Source organism: Canis lupus, chromosome 18 (assembly GCF_003254725.2).
Source record: "Canis lupus dingo isolate Sandy chromosome 18, ASM325472v2, whole genome shotgun sequence".
In the NCBI taxonomy this organism is placed as follows: Eukaryota; Metazoa; Chordata; class Mammalia; order Carnivora; family Canidae; genus Canis; species Canis lupus.
The window spans coordinates 22,309,793-22,332,818 of NC_064260.1; the positions used below are offsets into that span (position 1 = coordinate 22,309,793).

A 23,026-nucleotide genomic window follows, 5' to 3' on the forward strand; every position below is an offset into this window, starting at 1 on the left:
TAAAATACCTAGGAATAACCTAACCAAACAGGTGAAAGATCTATACTCTGAAAACTAAAGACCACTTATGAAAGAAATTGAAGAAGACACAAAGAAATGGAAAATATTACATGTTCATGGATTGGAAGAATTGTTAAATTGTCTATACTACCCAAAGCAATCTATACACTCAATGCAATCCTGACCAAAATAACACTGATATTTTTCATAAAATTAGAACACACAATCCTGAAATCTGTACGGAACTAGAAAAGTAGCCAGAGTAATGTTGAAAAAGAAAAGTAAAGCAGGAGGCATCACAATCCCAGACCTCAAGCTATATTACACAGCTGTATTCAACAAGACAGTATGGCACTGGCACAAAACAGACACACAGATGAGTGGAATAGAAAAGAAAACCTAGAAAAAGCAGGAAAGAATACCCAATGGAAAACAGAGAGCAACAGTCTCTTAACAAATGGTGTTGGGAAAAATGGATAGTAACATGCAGGAGAATGAAACTGGACCACTTTCTTACACCATGCACAAAAATACACACTAACTTGGTGAAATCCATCAAAATCCCAGAGGAGAACACAGGCCAAGGAGACTTTGGCCATATCAACTTCTTATTAGAGACATCTCATGAGACAAGGGAAACAAAAGCAAAAATGAACTATTGGGACTTCTTCAAGATAAAAAGCTTCTGCACAGCAAAGGAAACAATCAACAAAACTAAAAGGCAACTGACGGAATTACGAATGACATATCTGATAAAGGATTAGTATCCAAAATTTACAAAGAACTCATCAAAATCAGCCTCCAAAAAATAAAAAATCCAGTTAAGAAATAGGCAGAAGACATGAACAGACACGTCTGTTCATGCCTTCCAAAGAAGGCATATGAATGGCTAACAGACACTTGAAAAAAATGCTCAGCATCACTCATCATAAGGGAAATATAAATCAAAACCACAATGAGATGGTATCACCTCACACCTGTCAGAATGGCTAAAATTAATAACTTAGCCATTGGCAAGGATGCAGAGAAAGGGGAGCCTTTTTGCACTGTTTGGGGGAATGCAAACTTGTGCTGTCACTCTGGAAAATAGTATGGAGGTTCCTCAAAATTTAAAAATGGAGCTACCCTACGACCCAGCAAATGCACGACCATGTATTTATCTGAAGGATGAAAAAATACTGATTCAAAGGGGCATATGCAGTCCACTGTTTATAGCAGCATTATCAACAATAGCCAAATTATGGAAAGGACAAAAATGTCCCTCGACTGATGAATGGATAAAGAAGATGTGGCACACACACACAATGGAATATTACTCAGCCATCAAAAGAATGAATTCCTGCCATTTGCAATGATGTGGATGGAACTAGAGTATATTATGGTAAGTGAAATAAGTCAGAGAAAGAAAAATATATGGTTTCACTCATGTGGAATTTAAGAAATAAAACAGATGAAGACATTGGAAGGGAAGGAAAAATATAATAAGATAAAAACAGAGAGGAAGGCAAACCATAAGAGACTCTTAACTACAGAGAACAAACAGGGTTGTTGGAGGGGACCAGGTGGGGAGATGGGTTTAATTGGTGATGGGCATTAAAGAGGACACTTGTTGGCATGAGCACTGGGTTATATATAATTGATGAATCACTAAATTCTACTCCTAAAACCAATTCTACACTATATGTTAACTAACTTGAACGTTAAAAAAAAAAAAAAAAAAAAAAAAACCTTCAATAGCCTTACTTTGCAGAAATAGAAAAGCTGATCATCAAATTCACATGGAATTTTAAAGGGCTTTCAACAGCCAAAACAATATTTAATTTAAAAAGAAAACACAATGTTGGATGACCCATACTTCCTCATCAGAACAACTTCAAAGTTACAGTAATCAAGACAGTGTGGTACTGGCATAAGAACAAACATAAATCAATAGAACAGAAGAGAGAGTGCAGAAATAAACCATTACATCAATGGCTCATTGATTTTGGACAAGGGTGCCAAAGCCATTCAATAGGGAAAGAATAATCTCCTCAACAAATGATGATGTATATCCAGATGCAAAAGAATGAAGTTGGATACATACCTCATACCCTATACAAAAATTAACTCAAAACTGATTAACTACATAAATAAAAGACCTGAAACCATAAAACTCTAGAGAAAACATGGAAGTAAATCTTTATGACCTTAGATTTAGATATGACATCAAACATATGAGTAACAAAAGAAAAAACAGATAAATGGAACTTCATCAAAATTTCAAACTTTTGTCCATCAAAGGTAATCATCAAGAAAGTGGAAAAAAAAAAAACAAACCCTCAGTCATAAGATAGAGCCCTGTGTTAGGCTTGGCAGTCAGTCAAGAATGGGTTAGAGACTTTCTCTCTTTCTCTGCCTCTCCTCCCTGCCCCTGCTCTCTCTCTAAAATAAATCATTAAAAAGTATTAAAATCTAAGCTACAATTTCTTGCATCTGTTAAAAAACACTATGCCTTGCTTTATAATAAACTCTACTAGTCAAAATTATTTTACATGCCTTCATTATTACTTCTAATAGAAAATAAAAATCTGGGGGATTCCTGGGTGGCTCAGTGGTTTGGCGTCTGCCTTTGGCCCAGGGCACAATCCTGGAGTCCTAGGATCGAGTCCCGCATTGGGCTCCCGGCATGGAGCCTGCTTCTCCCTCTGCCTGTGTCTCTGCCTCTCTCTCTCTGTGTCTATCATAAATAAATAAATAAATAAATAAATAAATAAATAAATAAATAAATAAATCTTTAAAAAGAAAAAGAAAATAAAAATCTTTAACTTTCTAAACTGTATTAAATCCCTGAACTACACAAAAGCTTTTGTATAGTTAACTCAAATATGATAAAATGTACTCCTCACATGAGTAAGTATGTTCTGATATGCTTTTAAAGACTGTCTAATTTTGGCAGTAGTATTCTATTTGCATGTTTGAAATGCTCATTGCTAGGTAAATGTGAAAAAAACGTGAATCCCTTTTCTTAATTTTTTACAAATTTAGTTACCAGCCACACTATTACATATGGACAAACAGACTCAATTGTTTGCAATTAAGCAATGCCACCTAAACTTACTTTCATGTTATACTAAAACTAAAATAAATATGAAAGATATATCATGGCGTGGCTGGATAATTTATTGAAAACTTTGTTGTCTTGTTCTTCTTGTCTTAAGAGAGTAAAGTAACAAGAGGTGTTCTCCCTTCTTAGTCGCATGAACAGAGGCCTGTGCCATATCCAGAATCTGAGAGCTTTGCTAAGGGACCATTTGAGTTATAGAATGCCACCCAAAGTTAACCCCTATCTCTGTACAGACACATTTAAAAGCTAGTTAGATGGTGGTTCCAATGATAGAACTTTTAAGAATCATGGCCTCAAAAATCACGTAAGGCACCAATTTGCCAAGTTTGACATAAAAATGGAAAAGTTGTTGTCTTTAAAGGTCTGTAGAGGCCTAGACCATGACCAAAACTTCAGTGAACAATATATAAATGATTAATTTGTTTTAGAGGATTAAAGAAACACGACATTCTGATATTTCAGTGCTGTAAAGTCAAATGTCTACTAACTACAAGGGTGTAAAAATTAAAGTGAGGATAATAATGGTTTCAGAAGACATATTTCTAAATTCTACGTTTTCATTAGAAAGACACATTGCTGTGTGAGAGTCCAGATAACTTTCTTAACTAGTTTGTGGCTTCACTTAACATTACGTTTTCTTGGTTATTTTCCTAGGAGAAAAGAAAATGCTTAAAGCTACGGATGACCTCCTTTTTCTCTTCCTTTTAATCTCCTAACATTGTTATTATTACTAAGTTTAAAAGCACTCTTTCTGTAGTTACTATTTCAAAAATTTATTAGGGCCGCAAAACATATTCTGTTTATATGCTCTTTGCTAGGCAGAAAGAAGGCTTGAGTGATAAGTAGGCATAAAGAGAAACAAAGTAATTTAAAAGCATTCACACACCCTAAAGGCTATGAGAACTTGATAGCATAAGAATTCAAATAACATATCAGAACACTGGAAAATGAACACCGATACCTCCTTTTTTCTCATTTAACTTTTAAATGGTTTTTGGACTAGCACACCGGATGCCAGGAACCATAATCTAATGCTGATTCCTTCTTCAAGGGCAAAGCATCATTCACAGCTCTGCTTCACCACTCTGAAATAATGAATATATTCCCTTATCTGAAAATGTGTTAAATAGTTTATGTGGACAATCTCAGTAGAATAATAAAGTTAATAAAAGTTTCCAGGAATTAACATGAAATTTTATCCTAAAACAGAAACATAAATAAAAAAGTAAAATACACGTTCTCATTTTTCTTTTCAGCAACCTTTTCTTTACACTCTTGCACACTGAATATGGGAGTACTGCCTGCCCAAGAATTATTCCATTTTGATAACAATTATTGATCCAAAAAGAGAAATTGTAGTGACCTCCTATGTTCCTATAAAATATTTCCTCAGTGGCAAACTTTCATCACAAGAAAATTAACTTGATTTCAAATGCTGTAAAGTGTAAATTTCTAATTATGCTACATTTCTCCACACGGTGTATTGGAATTATGATTGACCACTTATGTGATATGTCTTCTAGAGCCCTGGGTCATTAGCAATTTGAGGAATGATTCAATAACTACCTGTCAAAAGTCATGAAAAACAGGGACGCCTGGGTGGCTCAGCAGTTGAGCATCTGCCTTTGGCTCAGGTCGTGATCCCAGGGTCCTGGGATCGAGTCCTGTATCAGGCTCCCTGCATGGAGCCTGCATCTCCCTCTGCCTAGGTCTCTGCCTCTCTCTCCATGTCTCTCATGAATAAAATCTTTAAAAACAAAAAAGTCATGAAAAACATAATGACTATTTTAATAGTGGTGCAAAGTACCTACTAAAAAATTATCTTGGGATAATAAAGATATTTTACGTTTAGACTCTTGAAAAGCCTAAACACAAAATCACAGAAATCTCTATTGTTTTTTGTTTCTCTTTCATTGACTGATTATCCATCCTTGGGCATAGAACACAATCTTGGAATGTGGCATTAAAGTAGTTCAGAGTTGCTTTTCATCTACATGTGTTTGCAATGAATTATTTATTTTTCATAATCAATCAATCATTTATTTTCCAAATCATGTAAAATAGCTCCCCACAAATTAAAGAGGAAATTTTCCTCAGACAGTACTTGATTATGGCCCTATTCCTTATCAGCTGCTTAACCATTTGAGTCTTTAGAAAAACAACACTATAAACAAGCAATAAAAGAAGGCAGTTAAGTTAAAAAATTGGCAAGGACTATCTTAGTCTGCTAGAAGACAAAACTCACGGGCTTATACATATATGAAAATATATTTACTAAATATTTACTAGAAATTTTAAGAGGTTAAATTGTCTTTCCAATTCTCAATTCTACACATTCAATTACATGAGAATAAAGGTATACATGGATGGGTAATTAAATGATTTTCCAAGTGGATAATTAATGAAAATTAAGCTTATTGATTGCTGTGCATTTGAGTGAGCATTTATAGGCATCAGTTCCTGCCATAAAGGGAAGAACTGCAAAATCACTAGCAAAGAAGCTTTTTTTAACTATAACATTGTTTTACCTGTTACAAACATTTCTATTGTTTTAATACAACACTCTGAAGAAATTCATGCACATTTATTCACATCAAAAGTAAAATTAATATTGTGGGGTCAAGTCTTTCACGAAGTATTATAAAATTCTCTACAATTAGCAGTAATTAGTACTTGCAGCAGAGATTTCATATCAAGGTTCAAAGAAGTAAATGACTAAGTCATCTAAGTAGTTTCTAGGCCTAGAGACTGAGCTCTGTGATTATGGCTGAGCTTTCCCCCAAAAAATAAAAATAAAAATGAACAATGAGGACTTGCCTTGTTCCTGTCATGGTAAAATATACTACCTAGTAGATCAGAAATTAAAATGTGGTTCAACCTACTAACAGTAATTTATTCATGTAGCTAAAATGGCTTATTAGAGAGCCCAAACAATTTTTGTATATATGTAATTTTTCATAAACATATATAATCATTCACTAGAGGAGAAAGGAGAAATGACAAGTATAATCATCTTCTATTACAAATCTATTTCTACTGAAATTTTGTTTCCTTAAGAGGGTTATTTATTGTTCTTCACAAAGATTAGTTTTTATTTGCCATTTCATAAAAATTTTTTTTGAAGATTTTATTTATTCATGAGAGACACAGAGAGAGGCAAAGACATAGGCAGAGGGTGAAGCAGGCTCCCTGCAGGGAGCCTAATGTAGGACTCCACCCCAGGACCCCAGGATCGCGACCTGAGCCAAAGGCAGATGCTCAACCACTGAGCCACCCAGGTGTCCCCACAAAATTTTTTCAATCAAAAAAATTCTTCAAAAGTAGTTCTATAAAATCTAGCTTCATGATTTCTTATACTGTTTTTAAGCATTAAGGTTCAATTTTTCGGCTGTTTTAATTTGATCCCTTGCACCTTGTGCTTCAGGTTGAAATAAGACAGGTTTTAAAAATCCCTTTGCTGTTTACAGCTTCAGGCTAAATAAATAAACTAATGTTGTTTAAGTTAGTTCATTGAAGACTCCGTTTAACTCACCACACTTGTTCTAGTGCTCTCCTAATTCAAACTCTACACATAATTCAAGATACAGAACAGTACCCAAAGAAAACCCTGTTAAATCCAAGGCCTTATGTGATGCAAATGGAATTAATCTTGGCTGAGTATAGGGGCTGTGTATGGACTTCAGTCTCCTCATTTTAGACTATGGTATAAAATAACGTAAAGCCTACAGAAAATGAGTGGTTTGGATCTCAACCAAGCAACTGCATGTGAAAATATTTTATTAGTTATATGAGGCCACAAAAACATGAAATATTTTATATATGGACATATATGCATATACATCTGTAGACATTAGTCCTCCCTTATCCAGAGGAGACATGTTCCAATACCCTCAGTGGATGCCTGAAACCATGGACAGTACTGAACCCTACTGTCTTTTCCTATACCTACATACCTAAGAGAAAGTTTAATTTATAAGTTAGAGTAAGAAATTAACAATAAAATAGAAAAATTACAACATACCATAAAAAAATTATGTGAATGTGGTCTGTTTTTCTCTCTCAAAGTATCTTACTGTACTATACTCATCCTTCTTCTTGTGATGATGCCAGATGATAAAATGCCTATATGATAGGATGAAGTGAGGTGAATGACACAGGCCTTGTGATGTAGGTTACTGTTGGCCTTCTGATTATACTTCAGAGGATCATCTGCTTCCGGATTGTGGTTGACTATCCAAACTGAAGCCATGGAAGGCAAAACCATGCCTAAGGAAGAACTTTTGTATTTTGATGTTGAATATGATGTAAGAAATGTCAAAAACTACTAGGATACATTGTGATGCCTCTATATACCTTATACCTCAAAGTATAAAATCAGCTATTCCAAATTTTTGTATTTTAAAAATTTTAGTTGTTTCTTGATTTTTTCAGTCATAGTTAATGCAGGTTAGACAATATTATACAGTAATTTTTAGAAATTTCTACAAATATGCAAAAGTGCACGTTAGGAGGGAATGTATTTAGGAGAGTTTGTATGCAGCTTCATTGTTACGTCAGTTACAAATTGTCCAAAAAAGAAAGTGTAGTGAATTGATCAGAAATGAATACTATGATAATATATTTAAGAAATTAATTAATGTTAAATAATATTCTGTTTTTAAGCTGTGCCAGTAAAAATCAATGCTCTATTAATTCATAATTCCCCTGCATTAAACTGGCAGGTCTGAATGTTTAAGTGTTACATTTTAAATATTTCTTCTAATTATACTTATTTGCATATTTTGAAATGCAGATGTCTGGTTAAAGATAATACAATGATCTGCATTTTTTCTCCTTCAGTCTAAAAAGCTTTGTTTTGAAATTAATCCTAACATAGGGACTATAGCAATGTTAACTACTTAACACTACATTGATGAGATCAACCTAAAAACTTTCTGGTTTTCACTCACTAACATTTATATGTATATATGTAAATATATAACATAAAATGTAATTTATAAAATATAATGTGTATATACAATGTATATATATACACGTTAGTTTTTATTTTTATATCCTAATAATTAATCCCCATAAATTATTATTTTATTGTCATTTATTTTGGAAAACACTTTAAAATAGTATTTCTTATTTCAATTGTAGAAAAGTTGCATTTTCAAGTACAAGATTTTAATCATAAAGAAGTATCATGAGAAAAATGTATTAGTAATGAAGATAGAGCTAAGGAAAGAGTAATTATGATTTATAAAAACCTATCTTTAATGTCTGACTAATCTTGACTGACAGACATAAATACCACCATTATAAAACAGGTAATTTCATCAAAGTCAGTTTTAATAGACTGATTTATCCTGTTTTTCAAAAAGAGTAATAAAAAGCAACCTCTAATGACATTAATTTTAAATCATACTTGGCCATCACAGTCATTTCTTAATTCTGTATATTCTGACAGAAATAAAATTGACAGAAATAAAATTTTTCACTTTAGGTTATGGAAATTACTTTCAGAAATACATATTAAAGGGTTCCAAAAATCTCAAAAATAGCTATCAAAACAGCAATCAGTGAAGCAAAACATATTCTTGTAAAAATCAGCTCATGAGTACCATCTGCTTTGCAACAGGATCCTGGCTTAAAGTCTAGAATAAAAAGATTTTAATAAGGAGTTTGCCTTATTATTTAAAAAGCTCTATGCTTGTTCAATAAGTCTAAGGGTAGTAAAAAACAGCTTTAACACTCACCTTGGATTTTTAAGGCATACAAAGGTGGTAACATTTTAAATGTAACTTATTTTAGTGCAAAAAGTGGTATGTATCATCATTGGCAAAATGTGCTATTTTGGAAATGCATGTCTTCTTTTAAATAAATCACTCAAAAATGGTATTTTTTAAGATCAAGAAATCTTTTGAGTGAATCAGACTCCTTCCAGCACCAAACAAATTCTTTGAATTTACAATGCTATTTCTCCCAATGGATAATGTCACTTTGGCTCCTGATTTTGTAGAGAATGCTATATTAGCCTTTCTTCCTAAAGTTATTGATCATCTGAGACATGATGTAAATCAATCTCATTATATATAAGAAAGATAAAGGGCATCAGGAACACATTTTGGTGCTCTGGTTTATTTACCCAGAAAAGTAAATTTAAAATGATCATAGAGAACAGGAATCTGATATTTCTAGAGAAGTGGCATTATATATTCCACAGAATATGAAAGCCACATAGTTATTAGGAGATTTGAGAATTATTTGCACCAACCCATCAAGTAAAGCCCTGAAGGGACAGTAGGCAAATTTGTGCTGAGAACATACAGATATTGTCAAATGTCAACCTGAGGAAAGGGAATCAATATTACTAGATATCTACAGTTGCCAGACATGGGAAGGTGGTAAATTTACTTCATTTAATCATTACAGATAATTATTGTATCATTCTATACCACTACCCACCTATTTTTAACTATTTGGCTTTCATTAAGCATTCTAGTTGAGGAAGAGTTCTACTAATGAAAGTGAGAAAATCATTGTGTACCTACTCCTTTCATTAGAAAACATACTTCTTCCTTTGTTCTTTCTAAATTGTGATGAAAACGCATCATTATCAAGTCATATCTAGGTAGACAGCTTAACCTCATAGGAAGGAATAAATATTGACTCTGTTTTTGTTATATCTCTTGAGAATCTGAAGGACTTAAGGAAAAAGGCAGTAATGTTTTTCCATCTTTACTCAGTTAAAAATTTACATTTGTAAAAGGAAGTAGGCTACGAGATAAAACTGGATACATAAATGTTATCAAAAAATAGATTTTGGCTTTGAGGCTATGACTTTGATACCAGAATGATGAAGTCTAGAAAAGGGATAGAGTTCACTCTTATAGACACTAGGGAACATTACATAACTCCACAGAATTATCTCAGATAACTCCCTGCTTCACTTATGCACAGTGTGCACATTATTCTGTGATTTTGTGTTAATTAGTGCTAATTTTAATTAACTAAGTATATAAGACATCTTAGGGCTTAGCATGAACTCAAAGTGCCAGTGACACACTAACTAAACACTAACCATGCTTTTGCCTTAGAATTCCTGTGTCAAAGACAAGACCCAAGTTCCACGATGGAAAAACCACATGCAAGTTAAAGGATCTCATGTCACATAGTTGAATTCCTATGGGGTAGGAATAGAGTAAAATTTAAATCTCTGATATTCCAAATTGCAAAATTAAGACAAATGTTTTGAAACTCTAGGATGGAAGATCTGACCCTGTAGTAATTAAAGTGCTCCAAAAAGTTTCTGAGATAGTTACTAAGACAAAAAAGTGAATATGGAAAGAGAACCAAAACCAAACCAATCAAGCAAGAAATGATCCACATTTGCCTGTGAAGAAACAAAAGGTACAATACAGTGCTTTATATTATCATCATCATCATCATCATCATCATTATTATTATTATTTGAGAGAGACAGCACAGGGCAGGGGGCAGAGGGACAGGGAGAGAGAACATCCATGCAGGTTCCATGGTTCCATGCTCAGCGCAAAGCCCAATGAGGACCCTGAGATCATGACCTGAGCCAAAATCAAGAGCCCGGCACTTAACTGACTGCCATTCAGGCGTCCCAGGAAAATTTATTTAGAGAATGAGGTAAGGAGAGCCTCTTTGTGGTAGTAAAACTTAAGCAGAAACCTATACACAGGAATAAGCCAGACAAAGATCTGAGGAGAGAGAGAGAGAGAGAGAGAGAGATCCCAACACAGGGCTGGCACGAGGATGAGGTTGGCACATCCAGCAAATGGCAAGGTCAGTGGTGGGAGCAGAGCAAGAGGAGGGGGCAAATGTGGGGAGCGACTGATGAGGTTGTGAGATAGGCAGAGAAAAGATCATATGGGTCCCTGTTAAGAACTGTCTAAGATATTCTGAATTCGATGAGGATCTACTGGAGAGTTTAAGCTATGGAGTGAGGAAAGGAAAGAAGAAAGGAATGGAGAAAGGAATGGAGAAAGGAAAGGAGAGGAAAGGAAAGGAAAGGAAAGGAAAGGAAAGGAAAGGAAAGGAAAGGAAAGGAAAGGAAAGGAAAGGAAAGGAAAAAGAAAGAAAAAAAGATGGTGGCTTAGGTCTAATCTCTTGATAACCATGGAAAGGAAATCCAAACAGTAACTCAGCAAATTAGATTCCCAGTGATATGCTCTCTACTACTTTTCCAGTTTTATAGTAAACCTCTTCTTCCTCCTCTTTCCTTTTGCTTGTTCATCAGTAAGAACCTTTGCATAGTCTGTTTCCTCTAGAGGGACCTCCTTTTTTGTCTTTAGGGTCCAACAGAGATTTCACCCTCATGATTCAGAACATGTTCTTTGAAACATTTCCTCACACTTCCAGAAAAAGGAGATCTAACCACAGAATCACATATAGGATAGAACTTCTCTTTTCTGCTACCTTACAGCACGCTATTTTATGCTATGTTGTCTCAGTGGCTACTGAATGGTGTGATTCTTCTCAACTTTACTAGTCTGAGAAAATTAACAGTATGTAAATTACTGAGCTAAACTTCTTAAATTAAACCCATATCACTACAAATATCACTTAGAAGATTATGCTTTTCGAAACAACTAATCCATGTTTATAATGAAGGAATTTTGTTTTTTACAACATGTCTAGAAATGGGCAAAGAAACCAATTATAAAAGTCACATGTTCGAATCACAGTATCTAGGGTGCCACAAAATGGTACCTGTACACAAAATGGTCTACCTTGTGCATGAAATAAAACAGTATCTTTGAGTTGAGCTTATTCCATATTAAAGCACTGAGTTGGACTGATTAGGAAAAGGAACTACTGAACTTCAGGAGCTCAATCCACCTAGGATTTTTCAGGCTCAGAAATTACTTCGTAATTCTACCCAACTTCCTTTGGGATTAGGTAGTTAATCAGTATCATCACCTGGAATACAACCCACATAACTCCCGGTATCTTTCATTTCACACTTCTAAGTCTGAAGGTGAATACTGTGGAAAAAAAAAAAAAATACAACTTCAACCTCTTCTTTAACTGAGTTTATATGAATTAAGGGTACAGGCTATATATTAAGTAAATAATCAATACATCAACTGGGAAAGTCTATTCTTTCTGAGGACGTAAATGGTATATTACTTTAAAGTCCTGTCAAAAACAACATTTTCCAAGTTTCCAAGTAACTCTTTAGGCGAATCCGAATGCCACTGCTATAAAAACACTTATTCACATAGCTGAATTGAAAATCACTTCTCACAACAGATTTAATTCTGGAAACAAAGCCATAGGAAAAAATAACTTTCTGTAAACTGAATGAAATCTCAATGCACCAGTGCTTTCCTGACTTCATGTTATGACCTCTGACCCCCACATGAAGACAATTTTACTTCATGTGGGGACATACTGCTTAAGAAAATACGTAATAACAAAGTGTCACTATGAAACTAAAAGATATGAATTTGTAATTTTTAATATCCCTATAGAGATGTCTATCTACCTATAAATAGACTTGCAGTCATATTTGATGACATATTCCCAGCCCACAGCCATAATGTCTAAGATACATGGTTCAGCGGAAATATAACAGTGTCTCAGAAAAGTCTATTTAGAAGCTTTAGAGTTTGAAAATCTGGAGTTCAAACACCAGTAAATTGAGGGAACTTTTAATTTGAACGTGGATCTTATCTAAATTGAACTATCATATTTATCAACAGCCTTCTCAAGAGTATTATATTAGATTTTAAAAGTAGGATACACTTGTTTTTCTAGCTGATTATTACCATTTCTTATTAGCTCAGCTAGAGAGATCCTCACAAATGCGTCCAACATACCTATGTTCTTTCTCCTTTGAAGCATACCGCTATATTTTAAAATAATTAATGGCTATTATCCAAAGAAACATAAAAATTCTTTTTGCTTCTATAAGCCCTGGAATTAAGGTTTACCTGAGGTTAGATTTAAGAAAGTTGCCAGAAACTAAACAAGCATGGATGAACTATGAAATTATATTACTCTTTCATCTGCCTTCTCTAGAAATGCTCTCTTTTGAACAGTAAATATTCTAAGCCCTTTTCTGAAAATATTCTGGCTGGAGGAAGACAAAACTGATTGGAAGATCTCCAAGGACCCTCCCAATGAAGATTTCCAGGGTCCATGGGCCTAAATTTAGGGCCGTCCTTCGCCTTATCTGTTTATGCTCAGTATTTATTCCATCATACTTGAATATGAATATTAATTATACTCCCGGAAATCACAGTCTACAACGGACACTTGGGAGATTTCAAGGTCAGAATGAAACTTTCAATCTCAGGGAACCATAAAGTATTGTACTTCTTTTTCATTCTGCTCACATAAGGTGCCTTCTTTTTTTGGTATCTCTAAATGGACGTATACTTTCCTGGTTTTTCCCCAAATTTCGAATGAAATAATCCTCCCTAAACTGCAGTATCAGGTTCTAAGGTACCAGGAGCCTCACTGCCTCCGCAAGTCTGCAAACACACGGTTAACATCAACTCATCTATTGTCTTCTAACTAAAAAGAATCACTCTTACCGTGTAGCCCTCGGTATACTGAAAAGGAGCCCTGGAACTTTCATCTGCTGTTGGACTCAGAGGCTTGGGGTCAGACATGGACCGCTGCATCATCTTGGCTGTCTTAGGACTTGCTGGGGGCACTTTAGCCATGTCTGGATGAAGTACTTTCTGTGGACTTATCTCATCAGGGAGGGGTTTTTCATAAGGTACAAAGGCTGATTCTAAGGCTTTGCCTGGTGAAAGTGGTGAGATGGGTGAATAAAGGACTTTTGGAGATTTGGGTGGGGAAGGAGCCAGCTGTAATGTGGAATCTGCCCGAAGGTGAGATGAGTAACCAATCTCTAAAGGTGTTGGGCGTTTCTTGTCTTTGGGTGGAGAGGTGGCACTCAGATACTGAGGACTCTGTGTGTCTGAATCTGCTTCTGTTTGACATCCTAAGCTGCCCCCTTTGTAAGTCTTTTCAGGGGCTGAAATGTGTTTAATTATTTCTACCTTGGCATCCACGCGTGCGCGTACTGACGGTGTTCTTATGGTTCCAACGGGTTCAGTCTGCACAGAAATCTCGGCTACTGTCTGAACTGCTATACTGGCGACCTTGGAAAGGGGTTTGCTCTTGTCAGCATCCACAGTGCTGTCCCCGTACTTGCCTACTCGAGCTTTCCTCCTCGCTCTAGTAGGCATATCCCATTCATCCTGATCTTCATCATCAGTTTGGACACTTGTATCAACACTTTTTTTGGTTCTCCGCCTCCTACTCACATAGCTCCGGTCTGCTGCGTCCTCATCGTCGGTTTGCACGCCGCTGTCCACTATCTTTTTAAAGCCGCGGGGGTCATCGGGTTCCCCCATTTCCTCATACTGTCCACGGGCTTTCGCTGCAGAACTTCTCTTTTTGGGCTGCTTCTCCTCCTTGACCACCACCTCCGTCAGAGGGATTTCTGAGACGGTGCTCAGGATGCCAGGTGGGGCGATGTACTGGGTCACACCATCAGACTGCACCGTGTACCAGCCCTGGCTCTGGGGAATTTCGATCGCCACGACGGCCGAGGCGGTGGTGGTGGCGTCCTCAGGGGCCCAGAACGCACTCCCTTCCGGGGCAGCATACTGCCCTTCCAGCATCACCTGCTCCGTGGTCGTTTGGGGAGACGCAGTTCCAGAAGGGTCATAGTTATACTGGTAGATCTGGCGAATCTTCTGCTCTTCCAGCTGCTGGTGAAGCTGCTGCTGCAGCTGCTGGATCTGCTCCAGCTGTAGCTGTTGCTGAGCTAAGGTCTCCTGCCTCATCATGAACTGGGCCTGCCGCTCCTCTTCTTGCTGATAGAGAAGGTGCTGCTTCATAGACTGCAGCTCCTCCAGCTTCTTTTGAACCATGATCTTTTCTTGTTCGCGGAACCTTTGAATTTCCTGACGCTCCCACTCCAGTTCCTCGGCAAAACGCTGTTGCTTAATTTTCTCCAGTTCCAGGAGCTCACGCTCCAAGTCGAGCTGCTGCTGCTGTTTATCTTCTTCGGGGACAATTAAAATAGCAGTTTCATCTCCCACCACTTCAGAAAACACTTCGGATGCTGTGGTTAAAGTGGGAACCGAGTCTATCGTCTCAGCAGTCAGAGTCTCCATCGTAAGGGTCTGCAAACTGGCACTGATATCAATACTAGGTGCCGCGATGTCTGTTTCAGAGGCACCTGTTGTTAGGAAATAGGATCTAGGCATCGGCTGGCTCTGGTGCAGAGCGGATAACGAAGTCACGGCGTCAGCTGTGTGCACGCCAGACAAATCCCTCACCGTGGTGCTGAAAATGGAGCCAGGTTGTGTGGTGATAGCAAATGTGGAGGGAATTGGGGTTGCTACTGAAGAATAGACGACACCATTTGATGACCTCAGAACGCTCCCCACACCATACTGGGATCCTGGAGGTGGAGTCATTCTTGCTGTGGAATACTGTGGGGTACTAATCCCAACTTCTGAAATGACTTGCCGTGTTTCTGGATAGGGACCTGCAGTCTTGCTTGAATAATCCATTACCTCACCTGAAACACAGGGTAGAGTTACAGTCTGGTTCCCAGAACGAATGATGCTTTTTGGGTTTGAAAGCCCTCTCAATCTTGACGAACATAATGAATGGGACGGCATGCAAATCCACAGGTTAACCTAATCAGATGTGGAATAAAAGCGATGTTGACCATGCAGGCACATGCAGGCGACGCTGGGCAGAACAAATTAAAAAAAACAAAAAACAAAAAAAAAAAAACGAAGAAATGAAAGTGCACATGGACTCCAAAATATGTTGCCAAAACATCCAAAGCAAGAGAAAAGGTAACAAATTGGAAAAGGGACCACATTTTTCATCCTGAAATGAGATGAGGGACACCATAACGACATTTCAAGGAAAGGTCTGTTGCCACATCATACTGACCTGTAGTACTTCTCCCTGAAGTCAGATCTACTGCTGCATCAGTGCCTCCAGAATAATCAAAAGCATTTTTACTTTTATAGAAAAAATGTCCAGCTTCCGCTAAATTAGTGTCAGACATGGAAGGTTTCATTCCCCCAATCCCTCTATAACCATAGGGCCCTGATCGATCATACTGATAGTGGTCATCCCTATAGCCAAAACGATCCTCAGGAAGAGTAGTGGCAGGCTGCTGTGCCGTGCAGCTCCTTCCGAAGGGTAACTTGTAAACCATATCACAGCATACGGCTCTTCTTCCTGCAGTCAGATCAACAGGCTTGTCATCATCTTCCACTATCTTGGTCACCACACCCGAAGTGGATTCGTCCATTGTCACAACTGTTCTGTGCGACTTTGTTGTACTGAGGTCCACCACTTCCCCGTCAGGGATGCCCTGCAATGTGATGCTATCAGTCCATCCACTTGTGACACCAGCAGGAGGCACAGTGACAGGTTTTGGAAGAGCCGATGTCACCGGGTGTGCCGAAGGGCCTAAAGATAAGTTTATCGGCGCGTCCTCCCTAGCGGCAGGGAAGGCCTGGCCACTTGGCATCTTGTACGTGGGCTCAGCGGGCTTTGATGTCGTGAGCTGGAGCGGTGCGGTCGTCCCACGTTCTAGGCCCACCAGGCTTTCCGCGGCCACAGCGTGACTTGAACCAGCCGTGCCCGCGAGGACGGGCGCCGACTCCGCGAGCAGGGCCATCGGCGTCGCTGCTGACGGAGTTGTGCTGAGATTTATAACGGAGGGCTGGACAGCACTAATCTGCCTGCCATAAACGTCACTTGCGGCACTCTGCCTCTTCAGATCTACGGTGGCCGCGGAAAGATCCACACCCTTGTCAGGCACCTGCACCTCTCCTTTTGGTACCGTTCGCAAATCAATGGCATCGCCCACAAGCTGCACCTTCCCGTTTTCCTTAGGCTGACGCTTGTCGAGAGCAAGAGGCTCTGGGGGAACTGAGATCGGGACACTGCTGAGACCAACACCGGGGACTGCACTTCTGGCCGCTGAAACCTCGGCCTGAGAAACTTCAGCTGTGAAAAACTGTGTCCCCGAGGTTGGGGCTGCTTGAAATGAAGACAAGGTTGTGACCGGGAGAGCAGACAATGTCCCCAGAGATCCTGAGAGGTACAAGCTTGGTGCTGCAGAACTGGGCATTCCCGCCGTGGTCAGAGGAGGAACTAAAGAAAACACTGGTTCGATGGAAATCAGGTCTTTGGGGGGTGACCCCAGGGGCCAACTGGTGATTGCCTGACTGGCTGAAGAATCTGTTGGAGTCCCGGGTTCAGATGGCAACGTGATAACCACATAGGTTTCCATGAGGGATTTGGAAAATCTCGGGGAGGACTTGTTAGAGTGAGGGGAAAGTGGGGATGTAGGGGAAGGTAATTTATAATCTGCTGAAGTCACTAAATTTAGTGTCATATTCGAAGTCAGAGATAGACCTGCCGGTTTGGGGTGTGTATCTGCTGGTTTTTGTGTCGTTACTGGAAGCTGAGGAACTGCTGGTTTGGGGGCAATTGGAGGTTTACTTGGCTCAGGTCTGTGTGTAAACACAAGGCCAGACGGGATGGAAGATGGTTTAGGAGGAACAGGAGGAGGTGCAGGGGTACATATTTTTGTTACAGGTAACCCACTACCTCTTGGAATGGCCGCGGCCTCTGCTGCAGTAACAACATCAGCTGGCGGTGTAGCTGTAGGAGTTAGGGTCACCGGAGCTGTAGCGATTACCTTTTTTTTAGGATGAACAGCTGGTTTAGGTGAGGTTGGTGGAGGAAGGGGTGGAGGAGGAGGAGGAGGGGGTGGGGGAGGAGGAGGAGGGGGAGGGGGAGGAGGAGGAGGAGGTTGGGCTGATGCATCCACAGAAGAACTTCTAAAGAATGGACGAGTTTTAGTCGGAAGAGAGCTAAGAGAAGGGCTGCCAGATGGCAAGTGAGGTGCAGGTTTAGCTTGATCAAAGACCTGTCCAGACAGCAAGCGTGTCCCTGGAACCTGCTCCTCCACTGCAATAGCGGGAGAAGGAGGCTGATCAAACCCGGTTTCAGATAAGCCAATTTTTGTGGGTTCAACCTCAGACTTCTCCCTTTTATCTCTGTAAGCTTCCAAAACGTCAAGAATAATTCCATTCCCGGTGTCCTTCTTGGCTTTCTTCACTGGGTCTTTTTCAGATGTAGATAATTCAGTGGAAATAGTGTCAGCAATGAGCCCCTCGGGTTCAGTTCCTACAGGTTCGAGAGGCGGTCCCATATCAGATAAGGAAATCACGATATGATCAGCACTCGCTCTTCCATCCGGTAGGGCAGTCCGAGCTAAAGATACACTTATTTCTTCTGGATAGTCGATAATGCTGCCAGGAAAATATGTTGATGAAGAAATCTCAGAATCTTCAAACTTAGTCACTATGTCCACTGGCTCCGCATAAACTGTGGTTATACTATCCAAGGTAGTGATGGGTGAGGAGCTATCTGTGGTACAAACTGAAGACACAGATGATGTGAGAGAGGGTGTGTCAGAGGGCGGGACAGATGTGGCACTTTCTGAAGGCTCGGAGTAAGTCAAAATCAGTGACTCATGGGCAATTATCTCTTGAATCTCCCTTGTATAATCAGTTACATATTCATCCTCAATTTCTTCTGTTGAAAAATGTTGGGTTATTTTGACATCGGGGATGGAGAGCGTTGCGCTGCTGGTGGAATCTGTGAGAGATGCTCCCGAGAGAACACTTGACGTCAAAGAAGCATCGGGCATCCTGTCAAAGTCCACAGTAGATTCTGTCATGTCATCCGTGATGGGGGGCTGGGATGGACCGGACCCAGGTGGGAACTGCATCTGCTGCTGCCTCTTCATGAGCTCTTCATAGGCAGCATCGGCATCTAGTAACTTCTTTTCTTCACTGGTGGAAGTTACCATACTACCCAGATCCACTATCTCGTGGCTTTCTGGGATGATGTAAGAGCTTGAAACTATGTCTTCTTGAGGCACAAGAGAATGTAAGCTTTCCAATTCGTAAAACTCTTTCTGGAGGTCTGTTATTTTTTGCATAGGATCTTCATAAATCTGTTCTGGAATCCTTACTTTTTGCTCTTTCCCTCTCTGTTGCAGAAAGCCATCTTCGTCTTCTTGCCTCGTTAGTAGGCCGCCATCTACCGAACCATTATATGTGTCCTCCACTAGAGATTCGTAAATATAGTCCTCTATTAGCATCCCTCCATACAAAGGCTCTTTTTCAAACATTTCATCTCGTTCCGTTGCAGCTGGAAAAGCCTTGTACTTGTGGGTTTTGTGCATCATTTCTTCATACATCTCCTCAGCACTTTTTAATGCCTTTTGGCTGCCTTCTCTCTGCATGAGACACTGCTCATCGGTTGGGGAGTACAAAGACACAGCTGTGGGCAATTTATACACTTTCTGGACTTCTATTATTTTCTCTGGGCTTATTTCAAAACCTTCTGGGTCTGACTCTATGCTAGGTGAGTATTCGGAACAAGAGGACCGATGGAGCTCCTCCATCTCTGCAGCCTGACGTAACTCTTCTGTGGGAGATGCATCTTCAATGGGAGAGAGGTTACTGGGTGGGGTCTTTGGTCTCTCCCTCCTCCTCTGAGCACGAAGTTCATCTTTGTCTTTCTTTGATTTCTTACTAGAAGTCTTTCTTTGTTGCTGTTCCAACTCCCGCTGCTTTTCTTGCTCCTTCAGCAGCTCTTCCTCCTCTCTCAGCTCTTCCTCCTCTGAGGAGTCCTCGATGGTGGGCAGAAGGGGGCCGTGAGACCTGTGCCGAGCTTTCCGTTGCTGCTTGCTCTCTCCCTTTTTGTGGCTAGGGCTACTATCACTGTCCTCATCAAGGGAGGACACCGACGTCGGGGATGTGCCGGGAGTGAAGCTGGAAGCGTGAAGGCTGGAGGACCCTTCCCCCCGTGACCTGTCTTCTGGAGAGTCCGTCAGGCTCTCCATTTCCAGTTCTGGCTCCTCGTCGAAGTCCAACACCGCGGCTCTGCGCGGGGGCTCCGGGCCGTAGCGCTCCGCGGTCGCGCTGTTCAGCTCTATGGTCTTGAAGCGCCGCAGGCCGCCTCCTCCGGCCACGATGAGCTCGTCGCTGTCCTGACTCGTGGTCTCTCTGTACCTCGGCTCGGGGCTGTCGTCGAACGTGTCATCGTCGTCATCGTGCCACGAGTGGCGTCGTCCCGCATCGCCGTCGAGGCTTGCGGCGCTCCTGCGGCTGGCTCGCCGGTGCTTGCCCGCGGCCGCCCTCGCCTTGCCCCTGGGCTCCTCCCTCGGGCGGCCGTCGGAGCTACGCACGTCCGGGAGCTGGCTGCCGGGGGGCTCGTCGCCCTCAGACCCCGAGGCGTCCTCGTCGGCGCTCGCATCCGCGGCGGGTTCGCCTCCCAGGCCGCCGTCGTCCCCGGAGCCCGGGCTGTCCTCCCGCCTACCGTCCTCGCTGCTGGACGAGCCCGCGCCGGCCCCGCGCTCTCTCGGGGGCCCCGGCGGCTTCTCGCTGTCGCTGCGGCCCTCCGCGCACTCGGGGGGCGGCCTTAGGGGCTGCGCGGCCCCGACCCACGCCAACTGCCCTCCGTAGTCCTGCGTGGAGGGCACGTCCCGGCGGCCGTCCTGCGTGGAAGGGACATCCCGGCGCCCATCCTGCGTGGAAGGGACATCTCGGAGACCGTCCTGCGTGAAAGGGACGTCCCGGCGGCCGTCCTGCGTGGAAGGGACGTGTCGGAGACCGTCCTGCATCGAAGGGACATCCTGGCGCCCGTCCTGCGTGGAAGGGACGTCCTGGCGCCCGTCCTGCGTGGAAGGCATGTCCCGTCGACCGTCCTGCGTGGAAGGGACGTCCTGGCGGCCGTCCTGCGTGGAAGGCTCCCCTTCCCCCGCGCGCCTCGCCAGCTCCTGTCCCGCCGCCGGGGTCTCCGCCCGGGAACCCACGGGCAGCCCGCAACAAACCTCCGGAGGCTGGCTGTTCCCGTGGGGCTTCGCCGCCGCGAGGGTGCTTGCCTGAGCCTCCAGAAGGGAGAGGACCGTGCTCTCTAACTTAGCCAAGTCTGAGGGGCTGGAGGGGCTGCTTTCTTGGGAAAAAGAGTCCTTTTTGAGTCCCTTGTGCAAATCTTTTTCGTCATTTGGAATAAGACTTGGAATTTCACCAAGTGAACTTGATATCCCATCAGAAGAGTATCCTGTGTCACTCAGACCTTGCGGGCTTTTTGGTTGCTGAGAACTTGAAGTGTCTGATTTGTCATCTTCCTTTTCCTAGCAGGGAGGAAAAGATACAGGAAAACTTAACATGATTAAACTAGTAACAGGGCCTCTCTATTACTCCCAAATAACTGTTATGAACTGAGGAGTAATACTAGCATTTTTCTTTCAACTATATGCCAGTAATTTTTTTAGATCTTTGGCTACAAAAAACTGAAAATAGTTGATATATATTAGGGTTAGTTTACATTTAATCTAAGTTTAATGAAATGTCCATTCTTAACGACATTTGTTTTTTTCCACTAACACTCTATTTATATTTCAATTCCATGTTCTTTCAAACACGTGATTATTTTTCTCAGTACATTTATTTGGGGAGAGAGTTACAAATTGTCAAGAAATTGAGGTTTTCATTAATATAATCAATACTTTTGAGTTACGGGGACAAGCAAAGAAAGAAAAAAAAAATCAGAGGATGGGCTTTGTACCTGGCTATAAGTTGTAAGAGATGTTGGAAATTTTACTGAACAGAAATATGCAGGTGATATGACTATAATGATATCTGCCTCAACAATCACAAAAACAAATTTTTTTTGAGAGAGATTTAAATATGGCACTACCTTTTAAGGACACTTTAAAAAACGTTAAGACATTATATTCACTTGCTATTGTTGTTAATATTATTATCCTGTATCATTTGAAGTGAATGTTTAGAAACTTTGAAAAAGTTTACAATTATTACTAATAGTTATTGCTAATAATTAATGACTTTTAAAAAGTTATGCAATAACTAGTCTGACTCATGGCTTTAGCTAAAGAAAAATATCCAGCTATTATTTTTGTAGTGTTTTTAATCTCATTTATCTTTAGCATCATACCTCAAAGCTATTTAATAAATATCATCTATATAAATGTCTTCTGATTGTGAAAATACTTGAATTTTTACCTTTAAACTGTGTCAAAGTCACATCCTTTCAACCAGTATAATAACTAACTTTGGTAAATGGGATCATGGGCTTTCCAAGGAGCTGGGACACTATGCAGACAAATCACAGCTTTGACCTGCTGCTTTTCTTGGGCTGTGATGAGGCCATACCAGCAATTTGGTTCAAGAATCAGAGCAACCTTAAATGAAAATATTAAACATAGAGACTTTTTGCCTAAGTCCAAATTAAAAATACCCATGAGCAAGATGAAACTCAACTAATCCAATTGGTTTCCATGCTTAGAGTATTAAACTAACCCCACAGCCCTATGGAATGAAGAGGTCAGAAATCAAGGTACAGGAGGACATTCGCTATCAGACCCTGGCCTATGAAGCCACCTCAATTCCACTAAATCTGTATCTTGAACTAACCACCTCAATTATTTTCAGTGGGTTTGTAAGCATGGGCTCCTCCAACCCGCTGGTAACCCAAATGATCAGATAGGTGTCAGGCTGAACAACAAACAACACATACAAAAACCTTTCTTCCTTCTTTCTCTCCTTCTCCGCCTCCTCTTTCCTCTTTCCTCTCCTTCTCCCTTTCCTTCTCCTTTTCCTTCTTTTAGCTATGGAGTTCTCCAGTAGAGAAGCTGTGTTTGATAGTCAGTTTACATATGTTCATTTCAATATCTGTTGGTTAGAGATGTATCTTTTTTTAAAGACTTTATTTATTCATGAGAGACGTAGAGAGAGAGGCAGAGACACAGGCAGAGGAAGAAGCACGGAGCCTGTTGTGGGACTCAAACCCAGGAACCTG

The 23,026-nt window shown here is 40.6% G+C and overlaps 1 protein-coding gene across 5 annotated transcripts in view; it reads right to left on the reverse strand.

Annotated features, from left to right (window-relative positions):
• PCLO (piccolo presynaptic cytomatrix protein) overlaps positions 1-23,026 on the reverse strand; it is a 390,134-nt gene that overhangs the window by 180,941 nt on the left and 186,167 nt on the right. For 3 of the 5 annotated variants that reach the window (XM_049096819.1, XM_025449188.3, XM_025449195.3), the window contains exons 5-6: positions 16,058-21,338; positions 13,663-15,671 (exon numbers count right to left, since the gene is read on the reverse strand). In XM_049096819.1, coding sequence (XP_048952776.1) covers positions 13,663-15,671; positions 16,058-21,338 — 7,290 coding nt within the window. The remainder of the gene's footprint in view (positions 1-13,662; positions 15,672-16,057; positions 21,339-23,026) is intronic. The other 2 variants (XM_049096822.1, XM_049096821.1) reach the window with 2 other exon arrangements.